The sequence below is a fragment of the Vitis riparia genome, chromosome 13 (assembly GCF_004353265.1).
Source record: "Vitis riparia cultivar Riparia Gloire de Montpellier isolate 1030 chromosome 13, EGFV_Vit.rip_1.0, whole genome shotgun sequence".
NCBI lineage: Eukaryota > Viridiplantae > Streptophyta > Magnoliopsida > Vitales > Vitaceae > Vitis > Vitis riparia.
In genome coordinates this window covers 26,581,534-26,601,991 of record NC_048443.1, presented here as the reverse complement: position 1 = coordinate 26,601,991, position 20,458 = coordinate 26,581,534, and the positions used below count along the sequence as shown (strand labels likewise).

The window sequence follows — 20,458 nt, the reverse complement described above, 5'->3', positions numbered from 1 at the left end:
TCTTTTCTTGTTAAATTTTTTTGTATTGGAATTGGGTTTGGATGTCAAAATGGACTCATCCAACCTAATAAATGAGATAAATAAGGAGAGTAGTTTTAAGAATTTTTAAATTTTCCACTATTAAATTAACGGATAAAACAAAGGCTATGATGAATTAATGAAAATACCCAGAAGGGGGGGGGGTGAATTGGGTTTTTCAAAATCTAGAGAATTCAAACTCGGGTTTATAGTGGTTCGGTCCTCCCTTGCCTACGTCCACTCTCCTCAATCTCCTAACCGAGTGAGGGTTCCACTAACTTAAAGCTTCAATCAAGCTTTCAATCGTCTTACACTTGGATTCCAGCTCCAATAGGCTCTCACACAATCTCTTCAAGATTTGAACCACGTGAAGGCTTTCACACTCAGTTTACACAATGATGAAACTCTCAACCTAGCTTAAGGATGGCTCAAGTACAAGAGAAAGCTAGGATGAATTGCAAGAGTGCACTATGAATATGCAAGTGATGGTTTGATGCACTTAGAAAGAAAATGAGAGTTTTTTTATCAAGAACAGGTAGGTAGGCTTTGAATGCAATTGTTCTCTTACTCATAAATGAAGAGGAGCTCTCAATTTATAAGTTTCTAAGCTCAGGAGACAAAAACAGCAGAAAAGTAGTCTCGACCAGACGAGCAAAGGGTCGATCGGATCACTAGCCGTTGGTGCATTTAATGCATGGCAAGTTACCGTTGCCTCGACCGGATAAGGGTGAGGCTCGACTGGGAAGAGAAAGCTACTGGGAGAGAGAGAAAATTTTTGTGTCTCCCTCGACTCGACCTCAACCGGACAAGGGCAACCGGTCGACCGGTTCCCCAACCGGTTGAGCTGGTTGGCCATAGCCACGACCGGTTGAGCTTTTTGGCCCCGAAAACCTATCATTTTTTATTTCTTTCTTTTCCAATACTTAGGCAAAGTCTTTAGGTGAGTTAATATGTCAATTTTGAATCAATTTGCCTAAGGTATATTTGATAAAGCTCGGGTTTTAAAGAAAATCAAGTTTTAGAGAATAAACCGAGTTTTCTAAGATGCATGAAAAGGTATGAACATCCTAAGTGCACTTATGCTATCATCTTACATTCATTTCCTATGATCACAAGTCTTTCAAATGATCTCGATCCCGTATTCGTTTGGTCCTTGATGAATTTTTGAGATTAAGTCTGAGATTCTTAACAGTTTAAAACAATTAGTCACTTAACCATGGTTTGTTATCATCAAAACCTAATTAGGAAAACCCTTGGGTTAACATTAACAAAAAAAAAATACCTTTTATGTCTTTCTCTCTCTTGAAGAAGTGTCTCTCCAACAAAACACCAAAAAAGATAAATATGTTTATTTTTTTCCTTTCTTTTCTTAGATATAAAAGAAACATACATTATTCTTTTTAAATAGAAAAAAAATGAAAATTTTCATGTTTTTTCTCTATAAAAACAAAGGTCAAGACTCTTATGTTGTGAGAAGAAAATAACGGTTCTCGTAATTTTATTTATGACTTGAGATAAAAAAAAATTAGTCAATAAAATAACCAATTGAGATTCTTTGATATTTCAAAATATATCAACAACCTTATTTTTCATCATTGTGCCATTATAATATCAACTGTGACAGGAAGGTATGCTTCTGGGAAAGGAATTTGAGAGAAAGCCAGCTTCATCTAACTTGGACACTTAGCCTCGGAGAAACACCACCTTTGCCTTACAAGTTGGAAATGGTAATGAGTCTGAGTGAAGATACAATCATTTCAAATGTGGTAAATATAAGTTAACAAATTGGTAGTTATAATGTATCCCACGTCCAATGGAAAGAAGTTCCTTACTCTTATGGGTAGTTTTGTAATATTTTACATACAACAGAAAAAGAAATTCCTTACACTTAGGTGCTTTTTTATCTATAGGCATTTTTAAAGTCATAAAATCCCATTAGGTTTAAAGTAAATAATATTTATTCAAGAAAAAGTGAGTTATTATAAGATAATATTAAAATCCATCGATCATAATGTGAAATTTAATTTAGCAAACTTATTAATTTTATGGGATATCATAAGGACGTTGTATTTATGTCAAGACTATTGAAATATCTTATATCAAACAAAGGAAGAAATTTATAACATTATGTGTAGTAAACTATTTCTAATCATATCCAAATGAACGTAATCCATGTTTCCAACATCATAATATCCAACTAAGATATATACCATGGTTTTAAAAGCCGGTCCGATCAATTGGACCAGAAATTGGTTGAACCATAATTGGATCGGTTGAACGGCTGATCCGACCAGCAAACTGGACAAACCGATCGATTCCATCCGAACTGAACAGTTCAATTATTATTATTTTTTCTAAATTTTTATAGTATCAAAACGACATTATTTGGAAGGATATAAAAACACATTCAACCCTCATTCTCAATCTACACTGAAAGTGAAAAAGCCGTTGCCCCCAATGCACTGTGACACCGACGCTAGCTCCTACTGGAGGTCTCCCCAACCGTTACACAACCTGTTTGCCCACCTTGACACAAAACCTGCTGCAACCATCCCCTCTTCTTCACCCTGCTGCAACCATCCTCCCTCTTCTTCCCCCCGCTGCAAAGCCCCTTCTTGACACAACAAACCCCTGACCCCCCGAACTCACTACAACCATCCCCCTCTTCTTCTCCCCTACTGCAAAGCGCCCTCCCAATGCCGCAAACCCGCCCCTCCCGCGGTCAAAGTGCCCCTCCAGAAAACTCAACTGTGTGCATTGTGAGCTTTCATAATTTTAATGTATTTTTTTATTATTATTATGATATTATGTTTAATATTCCATTTTTATAAATTTTTCTTTTTTTATTTATTTATTAGTCTTCATAGCAACATTACAATTGTATATGGATTGTGAACTCATATTGGGAACTCAAATTGAGAAAGTAAAAAACGTATTTTATATGTTTTTATATGGATGGTATGAGTTATGATTTAACGATAAAATTTAAAATAGTGCAATTTTAAATAAATTATGATTTTAATTTAAATTTATAATTTGAAACTAATTTTATGATTTTTAAATAAATTTTTAATTTTTAAATAATATACAAATTATTATTTTCATTTTTATAATTATTTTAAATTTTAATAATTTATAAATTGTATATTTATTACTTCACCACTATAAAAACATTGATATATACTATATGTCCCATATACAAATTCCAAGTCTATTAGTTTCAACACTCATGAGAGCAGTTGTAAAGAACAATAGAACCATGGTTAGTTATACTGCTTGTAAATATGCATATGTGGAACCTAATTCAACGAGGAGGGTGGTTCTAAATTTTTTCTAATTTGATGAGGGGTGTAGAAGAATGATTTGAATTTTATGGTAATTTTGGTATCAATTCCAGGTTCCCAATTAATTAAATTGATTACCAGTTGCTGGGGAAGTAATGGGCGCACCATTGAATTTTGATCCAAAGCCTGAGCCTAGGCTCTGTGCTTAGAGGATCAATCTCCGAGACCTAAATATGGGAAAAGAGAAACTAAACAAGGCCTAATCCCTCTCTCGCCTAAGCCCACTCAAAGCCTTAATTGTTAGGTTTCAATTAGGAGGAATATCCCAAAATCATCTACTTGCCTAGATCTTAAGCATCAATGCAAGACCATGATGATATGAAACGATAATCTCTTCTTCTTGATATATCTACTCCAGATTTCCACGCCCTCAAGGTAACACTGAATCCTATGCTAATTTTCTCTAAGGTTTCCGGGAACATGATAATATGAAACGATAGTTTTAGCAATTCTCATATAACAATCTCCATTGTTGTCAGAAATAGCATACATTCAGTCTATTACAGCCAGTAATAGCTACTGATTGAGACAAGAAATGGCAAAACTCAGAAGCTGAATTTCAACCAAAAACGCCGAAGAGAGACCCAAAAAGAATGAAATTTATCAGCCACCGAAGCCGTAAAGAGTCCTTCCCTGCCTCTTGAGGGCGTAAACCACGTCCATGGCGGTCACGGTCTTCCTCCTGGCGTGCTCAGTGTACGTCACCGCATCGCGAATCACGTTCTCCAAGAATATCTTCAGAACGCCCCTGGTTTCCTCGTAGATCAGCCCACTGATTCTCTTCACACCTCCTCTCCTAGCCAATCTTCGTATCGCCGGCTTCGTGATACCCTGAATGTTGTCCCGGAGAACTTTCCGATGGCGCTTTGCTCCTCCCTTGCCCAGCCCTTTGCCTCCCTTTCCACGGCCTGACATCGTTCGCAGCTGTAAAATACTAGGATGATGGTTAAAATCTTGATTTGGATTGGAAGGAACAGGGCGGAGTTGGAAATTTATAAGAAAATTTCGGGGTTCGAATTTGGGCGGGATTAATGGCGGTTGTTAGATTTTGCATTTGATCTGACGGCTTAGAGGTTCGATCCATGTAGCGTTGTTTGGAAGATTTTAAGACGTTGATAAGGAGAAGATCGACGGCTCTTGTGTTGTTTAAGATCGGTGACGTTGCTTATGTCTCCGCTGCCACGTGCCTAGCAAAAGGAGGTGGAATTTTTCCATCTCTTAGCCGCGTAAGTTAGAAACTTAGAACCTTTTTCAATACTCTCAATTTTGTTGGATTTATTTCAATGGTAAATTGGTAATTCACTTTTTGCACAACGACAATTCAAAATAATTATAATAAAACATCAATTTAATTAATGAATTGAATTTATATGTGATGAAATGAAATATAATCAATTGAATACAATATGCATAGCTTATATCATGTGACACAATTTGCCTTTCGACATTGTGTCCACGGTCTAATCACATTCAAGACATCGCACTCATACTTGCACTCTAATAAGGTTCATTGTTATACATTACTCTTGCTGTAACATAATAGTTGTCAATATGGGACTATTGGAATCAAACATAGCCCAAAACTTAATAATTAAAAAAAAATATATAGCTTGATAATTTAAAACTAATGAACCAGATCTAATTAAAGCATTTTATGTAACTTTTAAACAAAGCAAAATAATCAACACATAAGTTTGTAAATTTTAATGATAATAAAATTTTGCTTACAATAATTGTTACAAATAACTTTGAACGAACAAATTGGGATATTTGATATAATGATACAAAATAAAAAAGTAAAAAAAATCTTTTTAGTCTTTTTTGTTGATGTCTTCTTTGTCAATTTGGATATTCTTTTATAGATATGAAGAGAAGGATTTCAAACCTTTTTCAAGTTGATATTTTGAATATTGAAAATCACTTATAAAAATGGTTACGTTATTTAAGGTCATGTGAAAAGAGTGTCGATAATTATTTATTTATATCTTATCAAATTTGTCTTTAGGGTTCTGGGGAAAAATTGTCAGTAATTATCTACTTATTAAATTTGTCTTCGACTTGAATTATTAAATTGAGTTTCAGTATCTTACTAATGAAGCAATTGTTAGGAAGTGTCCCATATTCCTAATTAGTGTATGAATTCATTTTTTGTAAAGAATATTATATATAGAATATTTATAGATTGATATATTATTGTAATATTAGGCTTCCTTATAGAATAAGGAAGGTTGTTGAAAATATCTCTATAAATATTCTAAGTCATGAAATGGAGATGGACATGTAGAGACTATACGGGGTGGATAGAGATGTGAGGAAAAACGGGAGGAACTCTGTGGAGCGAGAGGGCTCGTAATAGGGTATGGATAGAAGGAGTGGGGAAACATGTGATGTTTCGGAAATCCAATAGTTGTATTTGGTTATGTCCTCTGTAATATTTTCTATTGTACAGTGGAATCATTCTCTCTCATCCGTTGACGTAGGCATGGTTGGCCACACATTAAAACCTCTGTGTATCGTATGTGTAATTGTTTTATCTTTGTATTATTGAACTAACATTGTTGGCATCAAAGCTTTCGCTGACATAAAAACTAGTATCAGAGCTTGGGTTGAAGATTTATGGAAGAGTAAAATATCACAAAGCACACAAGATGAAAACAAAATGAATTTTCACTGAAAGTGGAGTCGATTGCTCTTTTCGTGGTGATATGATACAAAAAGGTTTGTGTCATGGAGAGATTGAAAATTAACTTCATGAATTTGGCCAAAGGTGGAGATTGTTAGGAAATATCCCAAATTCCTAATTAGTATGGATTCCTTTTTTGTAAATAATATTATATATATATATATATAATATTTATAGGTTGATATATTATTGTAATATTAGACTTCCTTATAGAATAAGGAAGGTTATTGAAAATATCTCTATAAATATTCTAGGTCATGAGGGGAAAAAGTAATGAGATGGAGATGGACCTGTAGAGATTATACGGGGTGGATAGAGATGTGAGGAAGAATGGGAGGTACTTTGTGGAGCGAAATGACTCGTAGTAGGGTATGAATACAAGGAGTGGGGAAACATGTGATGTTTCGGAAACTCAATAGTTGTATCTGGTTATGTCCTCTATAATATTCTTTATTGTATAGTGAAATCATTCTCTCATTCGTGGATGTGGGCATGGTTGGCCGAATCACATTAAAACCTCGTGTACCGTATGTGTGATTGTTTTATCTTTGTATTATTGAACTAACATTGTTGGCATCAAAGCTTTCGCTAGTATGACAACAATTAGTATTATTATTGAGTCATGTCTTGTAAAGAAATCTTCAACTTTGTTGCTAACAATCGTGTTGTTTAATCGTTTCTTTTTTTAAAAAAATTGTCTTGTATTATTGATGGTTGAACTATCTTATATGGACAGAGATGGTAAGGAGCATTAAGATGAACTAATACTCCCATTGGAAAAGTTAAAGGATTGGTGATTGACCTCTATATATATACACGAATAAATACATTTTAATCGATTTATGTATATTAAAATTTTATCAAATTATATATTACAACTATGAAAAGCATCATAATAATATCCTAAAAAAGTACTCATATTATATTTTTAATTTTATTTTTTTTTTCTAATATTTATACGATTTTTTTATTAATTTAGTTTCACTATTATTATTATTTTTATGGATTTTCATCCAACATTTCCATAAAAATTGAATTGTTGATATTTTTCATATTTTCTAATATGTTTATCATTACATTTAATAATTGTATGTGTTTACATAAATATGCAATTTAGGGCCTATTAAATTTCCAATAAATTCCACTTAAGGCATGTCTTTATTGAAAATTCTACTTCAAACAAACAAACACTCATACCAAATTTACCTTGTGAATGGAAGACTTAGAAATTATAGAAACGTGATAATTTAGTAATTTCCTTTTTAACCATTCATAATATTCCTAATTATTTTTTTAATGAGAAATTATAATTATTTAGTATGCATTATATTCTATTTAACTACTTTGGACTTGTAATGATATAAATTATTTTTTTATTCAAAGAAATTTTCAGTTTTTATTTATCCACAATTATTTCACCTACAATTTTCGATGTACCTCAAAAACACCATTCTCGTTCTCCTCTTCCACATTTATCTTCGTTTTTTTTTTTTCTATCTCAACTTTTTTCTTCTCGATCACAAACCCTAAGAGAAAACCATTGTCTAAACCTTGTTTGATAACAAAAAGGCATTCAAGGTATGTTCAAAGTCGATCATACTTTTTTTATACATTTTGTTTAAATACATATAACATAACACGTAAATATCTTTTAGAGTTTGTTCTTTATATAAGTTTGACATACAAATTGTTACAAAAAATAGTTAAAAAACAATTTTGAAAATATATAAATATAATGTAGAAGTGAAAATTTGTGAGGAAAATGCAACAATAATTTTTTTTTTTTTTTTTAAAAAAAAACTCATCATGTGGTATCTAGACTTGGAATGTCAAGCATACCAAAAATGTTTGGACTTGGTATATTGAACATCAAGAAATAAAGAGTTTGAACGTATAAGAGCGAACAATATTCAATTGTTCGAACTTAGTGTGTTAGACACTCGGGAGGATCTAATGCCACCAGGGAAGTTTTCTTTCTCAACATGTCGTACCTCAAGGCTACATGTCAAGCCTCAATGACTAATACTCCCTTAAGTTCACTAACCAATCTATTTATTTGTTTTCTTAATTTTATTTCACAAGTCAACTTGCATGATTTTTATTTATTTTTTATTTTAAGGTCACAATAGTATTTTTATTTATTTTTGCAATGCTTTTTGTTATTTTAATTTGAAAAATTTTATTATATTTATATATATTGAGAGTACATCAATGTATATTCAATCTAGAGTATCGGTTAGGAGATGTGCCTGCTCTCTTCAACTTGGTATGTGAACTTTTCACCTTATTTAATAGTGGAGAACATTTGAACTATAACATGTTAAAAAACATGATGCTAAAAAAAAAATTGTTATAAATACTTATACCTATTCATTGTTTCTACCTTTCATTTGGCTCAAAATGTTTCTTACTTTATGTAATAATGTTTTTTTATATATGTCACTTACTGAGGAGGTTGCGAACACATTATATAATGCATTTATATACAAAAGTAATAGTAAATGTCTTATTTGTCGATATTACACCAATTATGTCAAGTAAAGACATCCAATATCTTTTCATCTTGGAAATACAATCCATGATGGACACAATTGGAAGTGTTAGCAATATATCAATGGATGTTGGATGTGCAAATGTCAAGTCTCTAATACAATTATTTTGTTTATCCCACCAAAGTCATTCGACGTAGTTCAACTCCATTAATTTATGCATCTTTTGTTGCATTTGCGAGTGCCTATCATATTCATTTGCTTTGTGTTTATATTTTGCAGTATATATTGTCTTCGTCATGCTATAATACAATGCATTCATTTATTTCAAAATATTTAATATCTCTTTCGACTTATTGTTACCTTTTGACATTCCAAATAAAATACTTATTTTTTCTTGACTTAAATGACCGACAAAAGAATGTTCTTCAAAATATTGTGCTCCCTCCAATGTGATTATGTCTTTCATATTTAATAACCAATATTCAATCATCATCAATTGGTAGCTCCACACTCTTAAGAGTAAATGTACATCTGCATTTCTTTGTCCTTTTCAATCCTTATTTCCAGTTATTTTTACTCTCGTATTTGATATCGACCTTCATCGAACTTCTTTTTACCTCACTTCTTTCACAAGTAAAAGTAATTTCAGATTTTTATCCATAAAGTCCCCCTACGTCTCCTTTACCATTTATAATAATCATTCCATCAATTTTATCGGTCTCTCATAAAGGTTTGATCAATCCTTCCCTATTATAATGGATGATATTGATTGTGAAGATAATTATATTGTCTATTATTATCGGAGCTCATAACATAGATGTATCATCCAATATAAAAACTTTAATAAAATTTATTTTATTTTTAATAAAAAAGTTGTTCAAATGTATAGTGTCAAAAATGCTTATAGGTGTTTGGCATTGTACCTTTGAACATTTTTGGAATATTTAGAATTATACTTTCAAACACAAATTAGGGTGTCCAAAAGTATAATTCTAAATGTCTAGCGTTTCAAATGTATAGTTTTGAACTTTTTAAGGATGTCTTAAAGCATAGTGTTGAACAATTATAAGAGATCCTATAACTTTGAATATCATTCACGACACCTTCTTATTTCAACCCTAGAAATACGAAAAAAAAATATATATATATTATAAAAGACATGCTTTCCACCATTGGAGGTGATTATTTGCTTATCTATTGGTGAAAAATAAAACCTTTTTGATAAAATTTGTTAGAATTGTAGAAAAAATTAGAAGGTAAAAAAATGAAGTAGAAGGAAATGAATGTGTATTTATGATTAAAGATGGTTTAGGGATTTATTGAGGGGAATTTTTATCCTAACAATATTTATTGTTGTGATCGATGCAAAGATCAATTCGGATGATGTAAGTGTAAGGTATGTTTTTTGACAACTATTTTCGATATATGTATTCTATTTTTCAAAAAAAAGAAAACACATTTTACAAGTCAAAAATTTGTTTTTTGTTTTCTATAATTAAAAATAGAAAATATGATAATTTTAGAGAACGTATTTTAATTATTTTTATTTATCTTTTAAAAAATAATCATATATCATCAAAAGTAAAATATTAAATATAAAAAAATCGTTTTTAAAATATATTTAAAAATATAAAAAATAAGTTAGAAACATTTTAGGTTTGTAAATAGGACTTCTGTTCAACAAAAGATTATAAAATGGTTTTTGGAAATTGTTTTCACAAACTGTTGTTCTGTTTTCAAAAACAGTGACAAAGAGGACCATAATTTCCCATGAATTAATTATGATTACAGGAATGCCCTTCGGAATTTCCAAAAAGACAGACCCTCAAATATCTCATCCCCAACGAAGGAGCCAGAGGGTAGAGTTGCGTCTGCTCTGAGCAGTGAAGAAATGGCTGCGGTGAGGGTGCACAGCTCCATTCAGAGCAGCCTCTGCATCTTATCACACCCTTTGTACTCAACAAGTCGTCATCTCAAAACGCGTCTTCATTTTCCTCGACCCCTTTTCTCATCTCCATCCTTTTCTTCTGGAAGAGCCTTGTTTTACAGTTGCAGAGCTGATAATTTTAAGGGCAGTGAACGAGAAGTTTCAGATTCTTTCGTCCTCACGACTCCGCTTTATTACGTAAATGCCCCTCCCCACATGGGAAGTGCCTACACCACTATTGCTGCTGACGCCATTGCTCGATTTCAGGTACCCTGTTGTTTGATTTCTTTTGATTGTATTCGGCTTCGTGGAAGGGATGATTGTTATTTTGTTAACATTTGTTTGGTTGGTGAGAAAGCGGAGAAAAAATTGGGATGTTTATTGTTTTATCTTGGTTGGGTTTCTTGTATCCTCCTTGAGAAAGAAAGGGAAAACCTGAATTGGGCATAGTTGGATTGAGGCCATTAACTTGTGGGTTTTCAAATGATGAGAAGTTTAAAGCTGATAGTTTTAGTTTGCCTTATTTTCCCACGTTTTCTTAGCAGCCCAATGGTTTCGAATTATATTTGAATTCAGCGTGGTAGTTTTTGGTTGCATAGAGTTGGGAAAGATGGATTTGGAATTCAATTCATATGCCACAGGCCCCAAATCCAGAAAAAATAAAAAATAAAATCAACTGCCAAAGGTGAGATTTTTGAACCGTTGAGCACAACAGGCTTGGAATTCCACCCCAAAATCCCACTATGCAGAAGCAAACCAAATGCAGCGTAGTAGTTGAATTCATTCCAGTTTCAGATTTTTGTAATCGGGATTGTTACCAACAATTATTTGCTGCTAACATGAAAGCAAAATTTTCATCTAGACCTTAGGAATAGAAGGGAATAATCAGTATGTACATTTGGTTTTTATAGCTATAGTTGAGCAATTTTACTGGCCTGCTCTATGATGAAGGAGGCTAATTCTTATTGATGATTTCTTCTGGCAGAGGCTATCAGGAAAGAAAGTTATATTCATAACTGGCACAGATGAGCATGGGGAGAAGATTGCCACTGCCGCCGCTGCCTGTGGTTCCAGCCCAAGTGAACACTGTGATGTCATTTCACAAGCTTACAAGACGCTTTGGCAAGATGTATTTTTCCTTGCTATGGGAATTCACTAAGCTTACAATAACTGATGCTATCAATGACCTAATTGCTTGACTCATGTTCTATGTGGTGATTTCATTCTTTTACTTGCTGATTCCAGTTAGATATAGCCTACGACAAGTTTATTCGGACAACTAATCCTAAGCATGAAGCAATTGTAAAGGAGTTCTACTCAAGGGTTCTTGCCAATGGTGATATTTACCGGGCTGATTATGAAGGACTTTATTGCATCAATTGTGAAGAGTATAAGGTGGTACCTTGCATTTGGAGTAGCAATTCTGGGTGTAGTAATAATCTCTTGTTTTGATGAGCATTCCTTTTGTGAAGCCTAAAGTTTGTTGTATGGATAACTGATGGTGTCCAAGCTCATGTCTTCAAGGACATACTTCTTCTTTGAGGATGGCCATAGAATTTTAGACTGTCAAGATCAATTGGTTTGACTTTTCTTTAGCAGTGTCATTCAAATGTAGTGTGGCATGCCCATGTCTGGGTTTATTATGTTGATTTTTGCCATCCTCTTCGTGGTCTGTTAAGTTCAGGGTCCTCTCGATGAAACTTAGGTCTAACATACTGCATATAGTTGTGCATTTATAATAATAATAAAATGGTAATTTTTCTTTTGCTGGTTCTGTTTTTCTAAGACTGAAATTCACCTGCACACTCATTAGAATTTGAAGAGATACTCATTGAGTGGTTTGTTTTTGTCTATGCATTTTATACCCCCTTCCCGTTTTTCCTTTTCAGTTTTAAATAGTGTATGCATGCATGGTTTGCTTCCCCCCCCCCCTTTTTCGAATGAAGTACTTGTCTAATATTGTTAATTCGAAAAAACTGCAGGATGAGAAGGAATTGCTGGAAAATAACTGTTGCCCTATGCACTTAAAGCCATGTGTTTTGAGGAAAGAAGATAACTACTTCTTTGCCCTGTCAAAGTATCAAAAATTGTTGGAAGAAACTTTAACACAAAATCCAGATTTTGTGCAGCCTTCTTTCCGTTTAAATGAGGTGAGACAATGATGATTTTTTTCTTCTTTTAATGGTATTCTGGCCTTTCTGTTTCATTTTTGAGTACCTTAATTCCTATAGCTTTCAATGAACTTTATCCCAGAAATTTATATAATGAATGTATTCATTATCACTGGTGCTTAATTATGATTTAAAAAGACAAATCCTTATTTTAGAATCTGACAAGCTGACTTTTCTAATTGCCACATTAGGCGTATGTTGTAGTAATCTATAACTTGAATATTTACACCTAGAGAAGAACATGAAATCATATGCGTGTTTTCTTAAATATATACACTTCAATGAGTTTCTACTTGCTGAACTCTTGAGGTCCTTTTTCAATAGCACAACTTGGTATCTTCCCTCCCTCCAAAGGAAGGGGAATAATTGATCTTAGTCATGGTGGTCTTGTATGAATTGGCATTGGTTGATACTCCGTGACACGCAAAAATAATGTATGAAAAATTGGAGATAATCATGAGAGGAAAAGAAATGGTTAAACATACATATTGGAACAACAAAATCAATAAAAAGATATTTTGCTTTTATAAAAAAGAAAGAGAAAGAAGAAGAGAAAATCATTTTGAAACTTTCTTTTCTTCAAAGACAACAATTATTATGATTTTTTCTTTTTTGGTTGCTCCTGATTTTAGGAATTACCATTATCTTAATTTAGTTTTACAAATAATTTAGGATACTATAACAAGATTATCTATTTGATCGGCGCATATAGGTTATGTATTGGCTGAGACATGTTAGTTTTTGATGATACATATTTTCACTTGTGAATTTGTTATATCATTCCTGAAATAAATAACATATTATCTGAATGTTTGTATACACTACATCTCATATATAGTGCCAAAATTTATTTTTTAATATATATATTATCCACATAAACCTCACAAAATTTCAGAATTACAAATCCTCCTAGGCTCATATATAACACTCCCTTGAAGCTAAGTGCTTCTTTGGCAACATTTTTAAAAATAGTTATCAAAAAAATAGTTTTTTAGAGCAATTCTCAAAATTAGTTTTTAATTGTTTTCAGGAACAAACTTCTATTTGGAAACTTAAATATGAAAAATAGTTTTCTCGATTTATTCTTCATGAATGATTGTGAACTTATGTACAATGCAAAAACTTTTGAATTATTCTTCATAATTTTAATGGTTGGTCAGAACACGATGTAAAAAACAACTGAAAATATCCTAAATTTCTTGAAAAAAACCTGTTTTCAGAACAAATTTTTTTAAAAAAAAGTTTTTTTCTATAAGTTTGTTAAATGTATTTTTTGGGTTAGAAAATGGTATTTTCTTCTATAGAGTAGAAAATTGTTTTCAAGAATAGTTTTCAAACAAACCCTAAACTTCAACCCTCCAAAATAGAGATAGAAAGTGATGACTTTCACTTGCAATGTTTTACACTACAATATTGTTTTCACGCTTCTATAGAGACTTTTAAAGTTCTCTACTTTTAGGCTAAAAAGAGAGTATGTAGCATGAGATTTGTAGGGATCCCTCTCACTAGAAAAATCAAGAGACATGCTTATTCATAATAGATGTGTTCATTTTAGAATTCATATTCATGAACTGATACATTAACAACTCTATTAACTTTCTTTTCAAGATTATTGAATCCTAATAGGATATAGTAACTTCATTCTCAAGTTACATGAGAGGATATTTTTCCCTTTAGGTTTCATGAATCTTATAAAAGAAATCACAGATCATTTGAAAATGAGGAACACAAGGATCAATCACTCAAATGATTTTTTCTTTGTACTCTTTTGATGTGGTAGAGATACATAAGTGGGACGTATAACTCAAAGGCAAATTTTGTAAATCGGTTGGGTACTTGCAAAGGGAGGGAATGGTTTTTGTTGCTCCCTTCTTTCTTTTGCTGTTTAGCGCCTTTTTAGTTGTTATACACCTTGTAAACTTTGGTGTGCTTCTTTGCTAGACATTGATAATAATATTTTTGCTTATGTATCAAAAAAAAGTTTCATGAATCCTACAATATGATACATTAAGTAGGATTGAAACCATGAAAACTTTTTTCAAATTAATTTATTCCTATAATAGGATTTATGAATTAGCATTAAGAGTTAGTAATAGGATAGTTAAATTCCTATTCTCAAGATTTAAATCATAGTAGTTGAACTATTCAATTATGCTGGTTCATTCTTGACTTGTAATTGCAATCATGTCCACCCTCAAGTTATAGCTTTATCTAAAAGAATAGAAGAATATTTAGTGAGCTTCAGTTATGTAGTTCTATTACATATTTGTCCTTCTATCAATTAATATTCTATATAAGCTAACATGGTTGGGTTCCTCTTGGCGTTGGCAATATCCTTAGCTTATATGCATGTCTCTTTAGACTATTGGTCCATTAAAGACCATTGAAAATTTTTAGAATCTTATATCTATATATATAAAGACAAATAAGAATATTCACTCCAAAAATAGGAGCAATGGATCCTTCAACAGATAAGTACAAATTTTTGTACTAATTAATATGATCCAACATGTCCATATATAGCCTTTAATTAGGCATCACCAGTTGGCAATGTTAATATCAAATTAACCATGCATGAAGCTTAGTAAGACTCTAAAGTCATTAGGACTTTGTGTAACTAAAGCATTCGATTTCTCTATTAATAGTAGTAAGTCCAAGAGTATTTTATGTTGATCCAAGTTTAGTATTTTTCATCTAACAAATGCTCAAATAAAGTATGTTGTCAAATTCACACTTATACGTTGTGAACATATTTTTAAGGTCATACAGAATTTAGATAATATATCTCTTTGGAAATGATCACTACCATGTGCATGATTTCGATAAAATGTAACCTATGGACAAAACGTGTTACTTTAACATGATATCAATAATCATACCTATAATTTGCATGTAATAGCACAACTGATTTTATTAGTAAAATATATGACTTATTGGCTTTGTAAGACGCGCATTTCTATCACTAGTGCATAACATTGAGGTGGATACATTTTGATGTTGGCTTATATCAATAATGGCTCCCAGTCTCAAGCCGTGCGACACCCTAGATGCTGCTTTTTTTTTTGTTGGAAATTAGAAATAGTTGGGCCCTTTCATGCTCCCATTTGGTGACCCTTGATTCCATATCTTCTTACAACCTGAAATTTAGAAATTTAACATTGCACTATTGTTTGATTTTACTTGAAGTGTGTATCTTTTATAATGGTGTATTTTTGTAAAAAATGAATGTTCTTGAAATTTAAAAGACATTCTTTAATGTATTAATGTAAGATTCACACTACCGATGCTGCTTTCTTTCAATATATAGCTTCTGATATAGAACTTCTCTAGGTGCAAAGTTGGATCAAAAGTGGTCTGAGGGATTTTTCTATTTCCCGAGCATCTGTGGATTGGGGCATTCCTGTTCCTAATGACAACAAGCAGACCATATACGTCTGGTTTGATGCTTTACTGGGGTAAAGTTTTTCCTTTAGTTCGGAATTATTTTATGTTGCAAGTTTGTGAGCATTATCAATTGACATAAACTTGGTGCTTCATTTCCTTGCTTTCCTTGCTGCTAATGTGCAATTGACTCACAACTGCTTCCATGATATACATGTTTGGCTGTTTTTTCTTGTTGAACGTTGGTTTCTCCTTTGGTCAATACACCTTTGTTCTCTTTTTATTTGATCTGTTTGTCCTCAAGTTCATTGGATTTTTTTCCTTGTACTTCATCAGTTTATTATGTTGCTTATCAGTATTGCCATCTTTCTGGTTTGTTTTTTTTAACATTAAATGAGTTTATGTTGTGTCTCTTGCACTGAAGACTATGTCCTCAATAGCTAATCTATCCTCAATTGTCAAAATTTGTATTGATTTGAACGTTTGTAGCTTCTGGACTCTAATTATTTAATTCAGCCTAGTTTATCTGTGAAGCTCATTGTTTCTAATAGACTGGAAGAACTATGTATTCAATTTCCTCTTCCAATTTACATATTTGGAATCTGGGTCTATATTGAAAAAAGCCATCCAAGCTAAGTTGATATAGTCTAGTTCCTGGTGGATCACCACATTTTAACAGCTATTTGTAACAAATACTAATAAAGATTGCTGCTTTTGTTTCCCCATTAAAATCATTATGCTGAGTTTTCATTTGAACTTCTATTAACTGTGTGTTATATCTTATTTAGTTATATTTCAGCACTATCAGAAGACAATGAACAACCTAATTTACAAAGTGCAGTTTCTTCAGGTTGGCCTGCCTCGCTACACTTAATTGGCAAGGTATCACTACTTGCTCTCGTCTGGGATATTTTTCCACTTATGGCTGCTCAATTGGCCTGATTCATTCAATATAACCAATATTACAATTGGTGTCCAACATTAGCTTATTTTCCACTTCTTTTAACTTCTTGTGCTTATTGCACTTCCAAGTTTCACCCATCTGGGTTATGGTTTTGTTTGTCATATGCCACATATCCTATTTTGACTCCTATTTTGAAACCAAGACATGAGAAGTAGTTTCTAGAAATGGAAAAGAATTTTCAAAAAATCATTTGTAATTAAGAGTCTTTCATTGCCAAAATTTTCTTTCATACCCACAATTAGATATTGTGGGGGACCCTAATTAATAGTGCCTTTCACTGGAAAAAGGAAAGGGTTAGAATGAGGTGATACAGATTTATCGCAGCTATCTTTTTTCTCTGAGCCTTTTTTTGGCAAGCTGCTGTAAGTTTTCAATGAAATATGTAATACTGCCCTAGAAAAATTCATGATTTCTTCTAGGGAAGAAGACAAAAGTTCAAACAATCGATAAGATTAGAAAATTCTTAGATTATGAACCCTCAAAACATTCTGTGGTGGCCACCTGAGAACAATCATGTAGTCCTTCTTATATTTTTGTTCAAAGAATCCTTTGCAAGCTGCTTCATTTCCAAAGAATTTGATAGAACCTAATCCTTTTGTTATTTCAGCCTTCTTAAATATTGATGATAAGGGAGTCGAGTTGGATGGATTGATAACTGTTTAAAGTTTTCACTTATGCAATGAAATGGTTCTATAAGCACACTGTGTATGCACCATATGCATTCAAAAATAGACACAGACTGAATCCAAAATGTTAATGCATCTTTACAAATCTATCATCTTAACTTTCTCTTCCTCCTAGTTTCTAAAGTTTAGTGTTCCTTTTCCTTATTCTGTGATCATTAGAAGACTTGTAATGTGTTGTTATTCTTATTTCTAAACTTCTCATTCTGTTGTCAAAATTCTTTTGGAAGTTTCCTTTATACTGTCCCACTGTCATTTGAATATCAGTACCATGATGCGTCTCTTATATTTTTGTTGTTTTGCAGGATATTTTACGTTTTCATGCAGTTTACTGGCCAGCTATGTTATTGTCAGCCGGATTAAGCCTTCCTAAGATGGTTTTTGGCCATGGATTCTTGACAAAAGTATTCGACTCAATATGGTTATCTTTGTATTGTTTATTTATTTATTTTTATAGAACATGAGCATTATAATATTAAATATGCTCTTCTTTTAACCTAAATATATTAACCTGCTTTGTGCACCGAGCCTTCCAGAGAGCATTGATCTTTAAAAAACATATTGTAAGGTTACATTATATGATATTAGTCAGCGTCCATCTTAAGTTCCCAAGGGTTTTTTTCTCCTGATATTAGAAAAATGTTTTGTTCTGGAAAATGCAAATTTTGGTTTTTTTTCCAACTTAAAACAATTATAGACATGATAGTGAGTTATCAGCTGTTAATATTTTATCTCATATACCTATTTTATTTCATGCAGCAATGCTTTTTATTTTTAAAATTTTAGGATGGAATGAAGATGGGAAAATCATTGGGGAATACACTTGAACCAAATGATTTGGTTCAAAGATTTGGCTCGGATGCAGTAAGATACTTTTTCCTTAGGGAGGTGGAATTTGGCAATGATGGGGACTACTCGGAGGACCGCTTCATCAATATTGTCAATGCACATCTTGCCAACACAATTGGTATTTCTACTTTGTTTTTTTTTTTTCTATCTTCTCTAACGCCTACTTCCCCCTTTTTCCATTAAGGATTTGGTTGCTTTGCTTTTTCATTCATGATTGGACTCTGAAGGTAGGGTGGCAATACATAAGATGACCTTTGTACCTACTCTATGCAGGAAATCTTCTTAACCGTACCCTTGGGCTTCTTAAAAAGAATTGCCAATCAACTTTGGCAGTCGATTCAACTCTTGCAGCTGAAGGCAATGCATTTAAGGACACTGTAGATAAGTTGGTAAGATTTGCAAGATTGGCTGTAACCTTTTAGCATCGTGTGCAGGCATGTATGCCATGAGAATAGCAAAGATGATTTGATAGTGGAAGTGAATTTATTCTGGAAGCCCCTTTTGATAGAGATGTTAACTATGCTTAATTTGCGGAAAACTGGTGGGGAACCCACTAGATAATCAAGCCACTGTAATTTCACTATGTACTGAGTCTAAAAACTTCCACCTAGCTCTATACATGCAAGTGGTGGGTCAATTCCACAGGGTGTGACAATGTGTTATGTTTCTCATTGCTGTTATACTATTATGTTATATGTTTCTAAATATAATTATTACTCATTTTTGCATATAACTGGATAACCTTGATTCTGTCAGGTTGAAAAGGCTAAGTTTCAGTATGAGAACCTCTCATTATCATCAGCTTGTGAGGCTGTGCTAGAGATTGGTAATGCTGGGAACTTGTACATTGACGAGCGTGCACCATGGTCTCTTTTTAAACAAGGTGGTGCTGCTTCTGAAGCTGCTGCAAAGGTATCTTTCTTTCCCCCTTTTTTTTTTAAGAGAAAAAAAATTGTGAAGATCACAAGCTTGATTTTCCCCACCTGAAATGAAACTGTAACTAATCCCAGATAAAAATTTCCTGGACTTTGAACTTGCTCAAACCCGAATTGGCCTAGCATGATATTCCAAGTTTTTCCATTATAACTTAGAGTCAGTAACTTCACTATTTTGATGGTTTTGTTTTGGGCTAGGATCTTGTGATTATATTGGAAGCGATGAGGATTATAGCAATTGCTTTATCACCAGTCACTCCAAGGTTATCTTTGAGAATATACGAACAGCTTGGGTACACAAAGGAGCAGTTCAATGCTACAACCTGGGTATCTCTCTCTCTCTCTCTCTCTCTTCCATATATGAATATATAAACTGATTAACTAATAATCTCCAGCAGTTTGTTAATTAACATTATTTGGGCTTTTGCATTGTAGAGTGAAACAGAATGGGGTGGGCTGAAGAGCGGCCAAGTGATGGCTCAGCCAAAGCCTGTTTTTGCTAGGATCGAGATCGAAGCAGAGGGTGGAGATGGAGGTGAAGCAGCAAAGAAAGTTGTGAAGAAGAAGGAAAAAATACCCCACACTCAGGGAGTGGCACAAGCCTAAACATCAATTTATTTGATAAAATTGGTTACCATTAATTTTTCTTTGTACCAAATTCTCGCTTAATTTACATTTGGATAATCTTCCCACAATAAACTTTTTTGTCATCTCAATCTTCAGTAGATTGAATTGACAGATGTTTTTAAGTACCCTTTTGTAATAGATATGCATTAGCCTAGACGTAGTATATAATCAAAATTATGTCAAGAAAAAAGGTTCTAGATCCCACCTTTGCTCAATCACCATAACTAGGCCTCATGACGACGGCTCAACCGCTACCACAACCACGAGGGTGGGCACCACCACCGCCACTCAACCATGACTGAAGCACACACGACACCTCCAACCTCATGATTCAATCACACAAGGCACCATAATCGCCACCACCGACAACATGAGAAGGCGCCA

General features: G+C 33.0%; 2 protein-coding genes across 2 annotated transcripts; one reads left to right on the top strand and one right to left on the bottom strand.

Annotated features, from left to right (window-relative positions):
* Nucleotides 1–3,786: 3,786 nt before the first annotated feature.
* LOC117927596 (histone H4) lies at nt 3,787–4,331 on the bottom strand. The gene has a single exon (XM_034847195.1). It carries the CDS (start codon nt 4,275–4,277, stop codon nt 3,966–3,968), a length of 312 nt encoding a protein of 103 aa, XP_034703086.1. The 5' UTR covers nt 4,278–4,331; the 3' UTR covers nt 3,787–3,965.
* A 6,052-nt stretch (nt 4,332–10,383) lies between these two features.
* Nucleotides 10,384–20,228, top strand: LOC117928089 (methionine--tRNA ligase, chloroplastic/mitochondrial). The gene is made up of 12 exons (XM_034847887.1): nt 10,384–10,731; nt 11,450–11,593; nt 11,710–11,859; nt 12,447–12,614; nt 15,966–16,090; nt 16,805–16,898; nt 17,969–18,067; nt 18,450–18,630; nt 18,786–18,901; nt 19,269–19,424; nt 19,646–19,774; nt 19,883–20,228. Exons 1-12 carry the CDS (start codon nt 10,429–10,431, stop codon nt 20,051–20,053), a joined length of 1,836 nt encoding a protein of 611 aa, XP_034703778.1. The 5' UTR covers nt 10,384–10,428; the 3' UTR covers nt 20,054–20,228.
* Nucleotides 20,229–20,458: the final 230 nt, after the last annotated feature.

What these genes read in the sequence shown, in the direction of transcription:
- LOC117928089 (XM_034847887.1), top strand. Translation starts at nt 10,429, where the DNA reads ATGGCTGCGGTGAGGGTGCACAGCTCCATTCAGAGCAGCCTCTGCATC. An exon ending in ACGCCATTGCTCGATTTCAG is followed by an intron (nt 10,732 to 11,449) that starts GTACCCTGTTGT and finishes TTCTTCTGGCAG; the next exon opens with AGGCTATCAGGAAAGAAAGT. An exon ending in CGCTACACTTAATTGGCAAG is followed by an intron (nt 16,899 to 17,968) that starts GTATCACTACTT and finishes GTTGTTTTGCAG; the next exon opens with GATATTTTACGTTTTCATGC.
- LOC117927596 (XM_034847195.1), bottom strand. Translation starts at nt 4,277, where the DNA reads ATGTCAGGCCGTGGAAAGGGAGGCAAAGGGCTGGGCAAGGGAGGAGCA.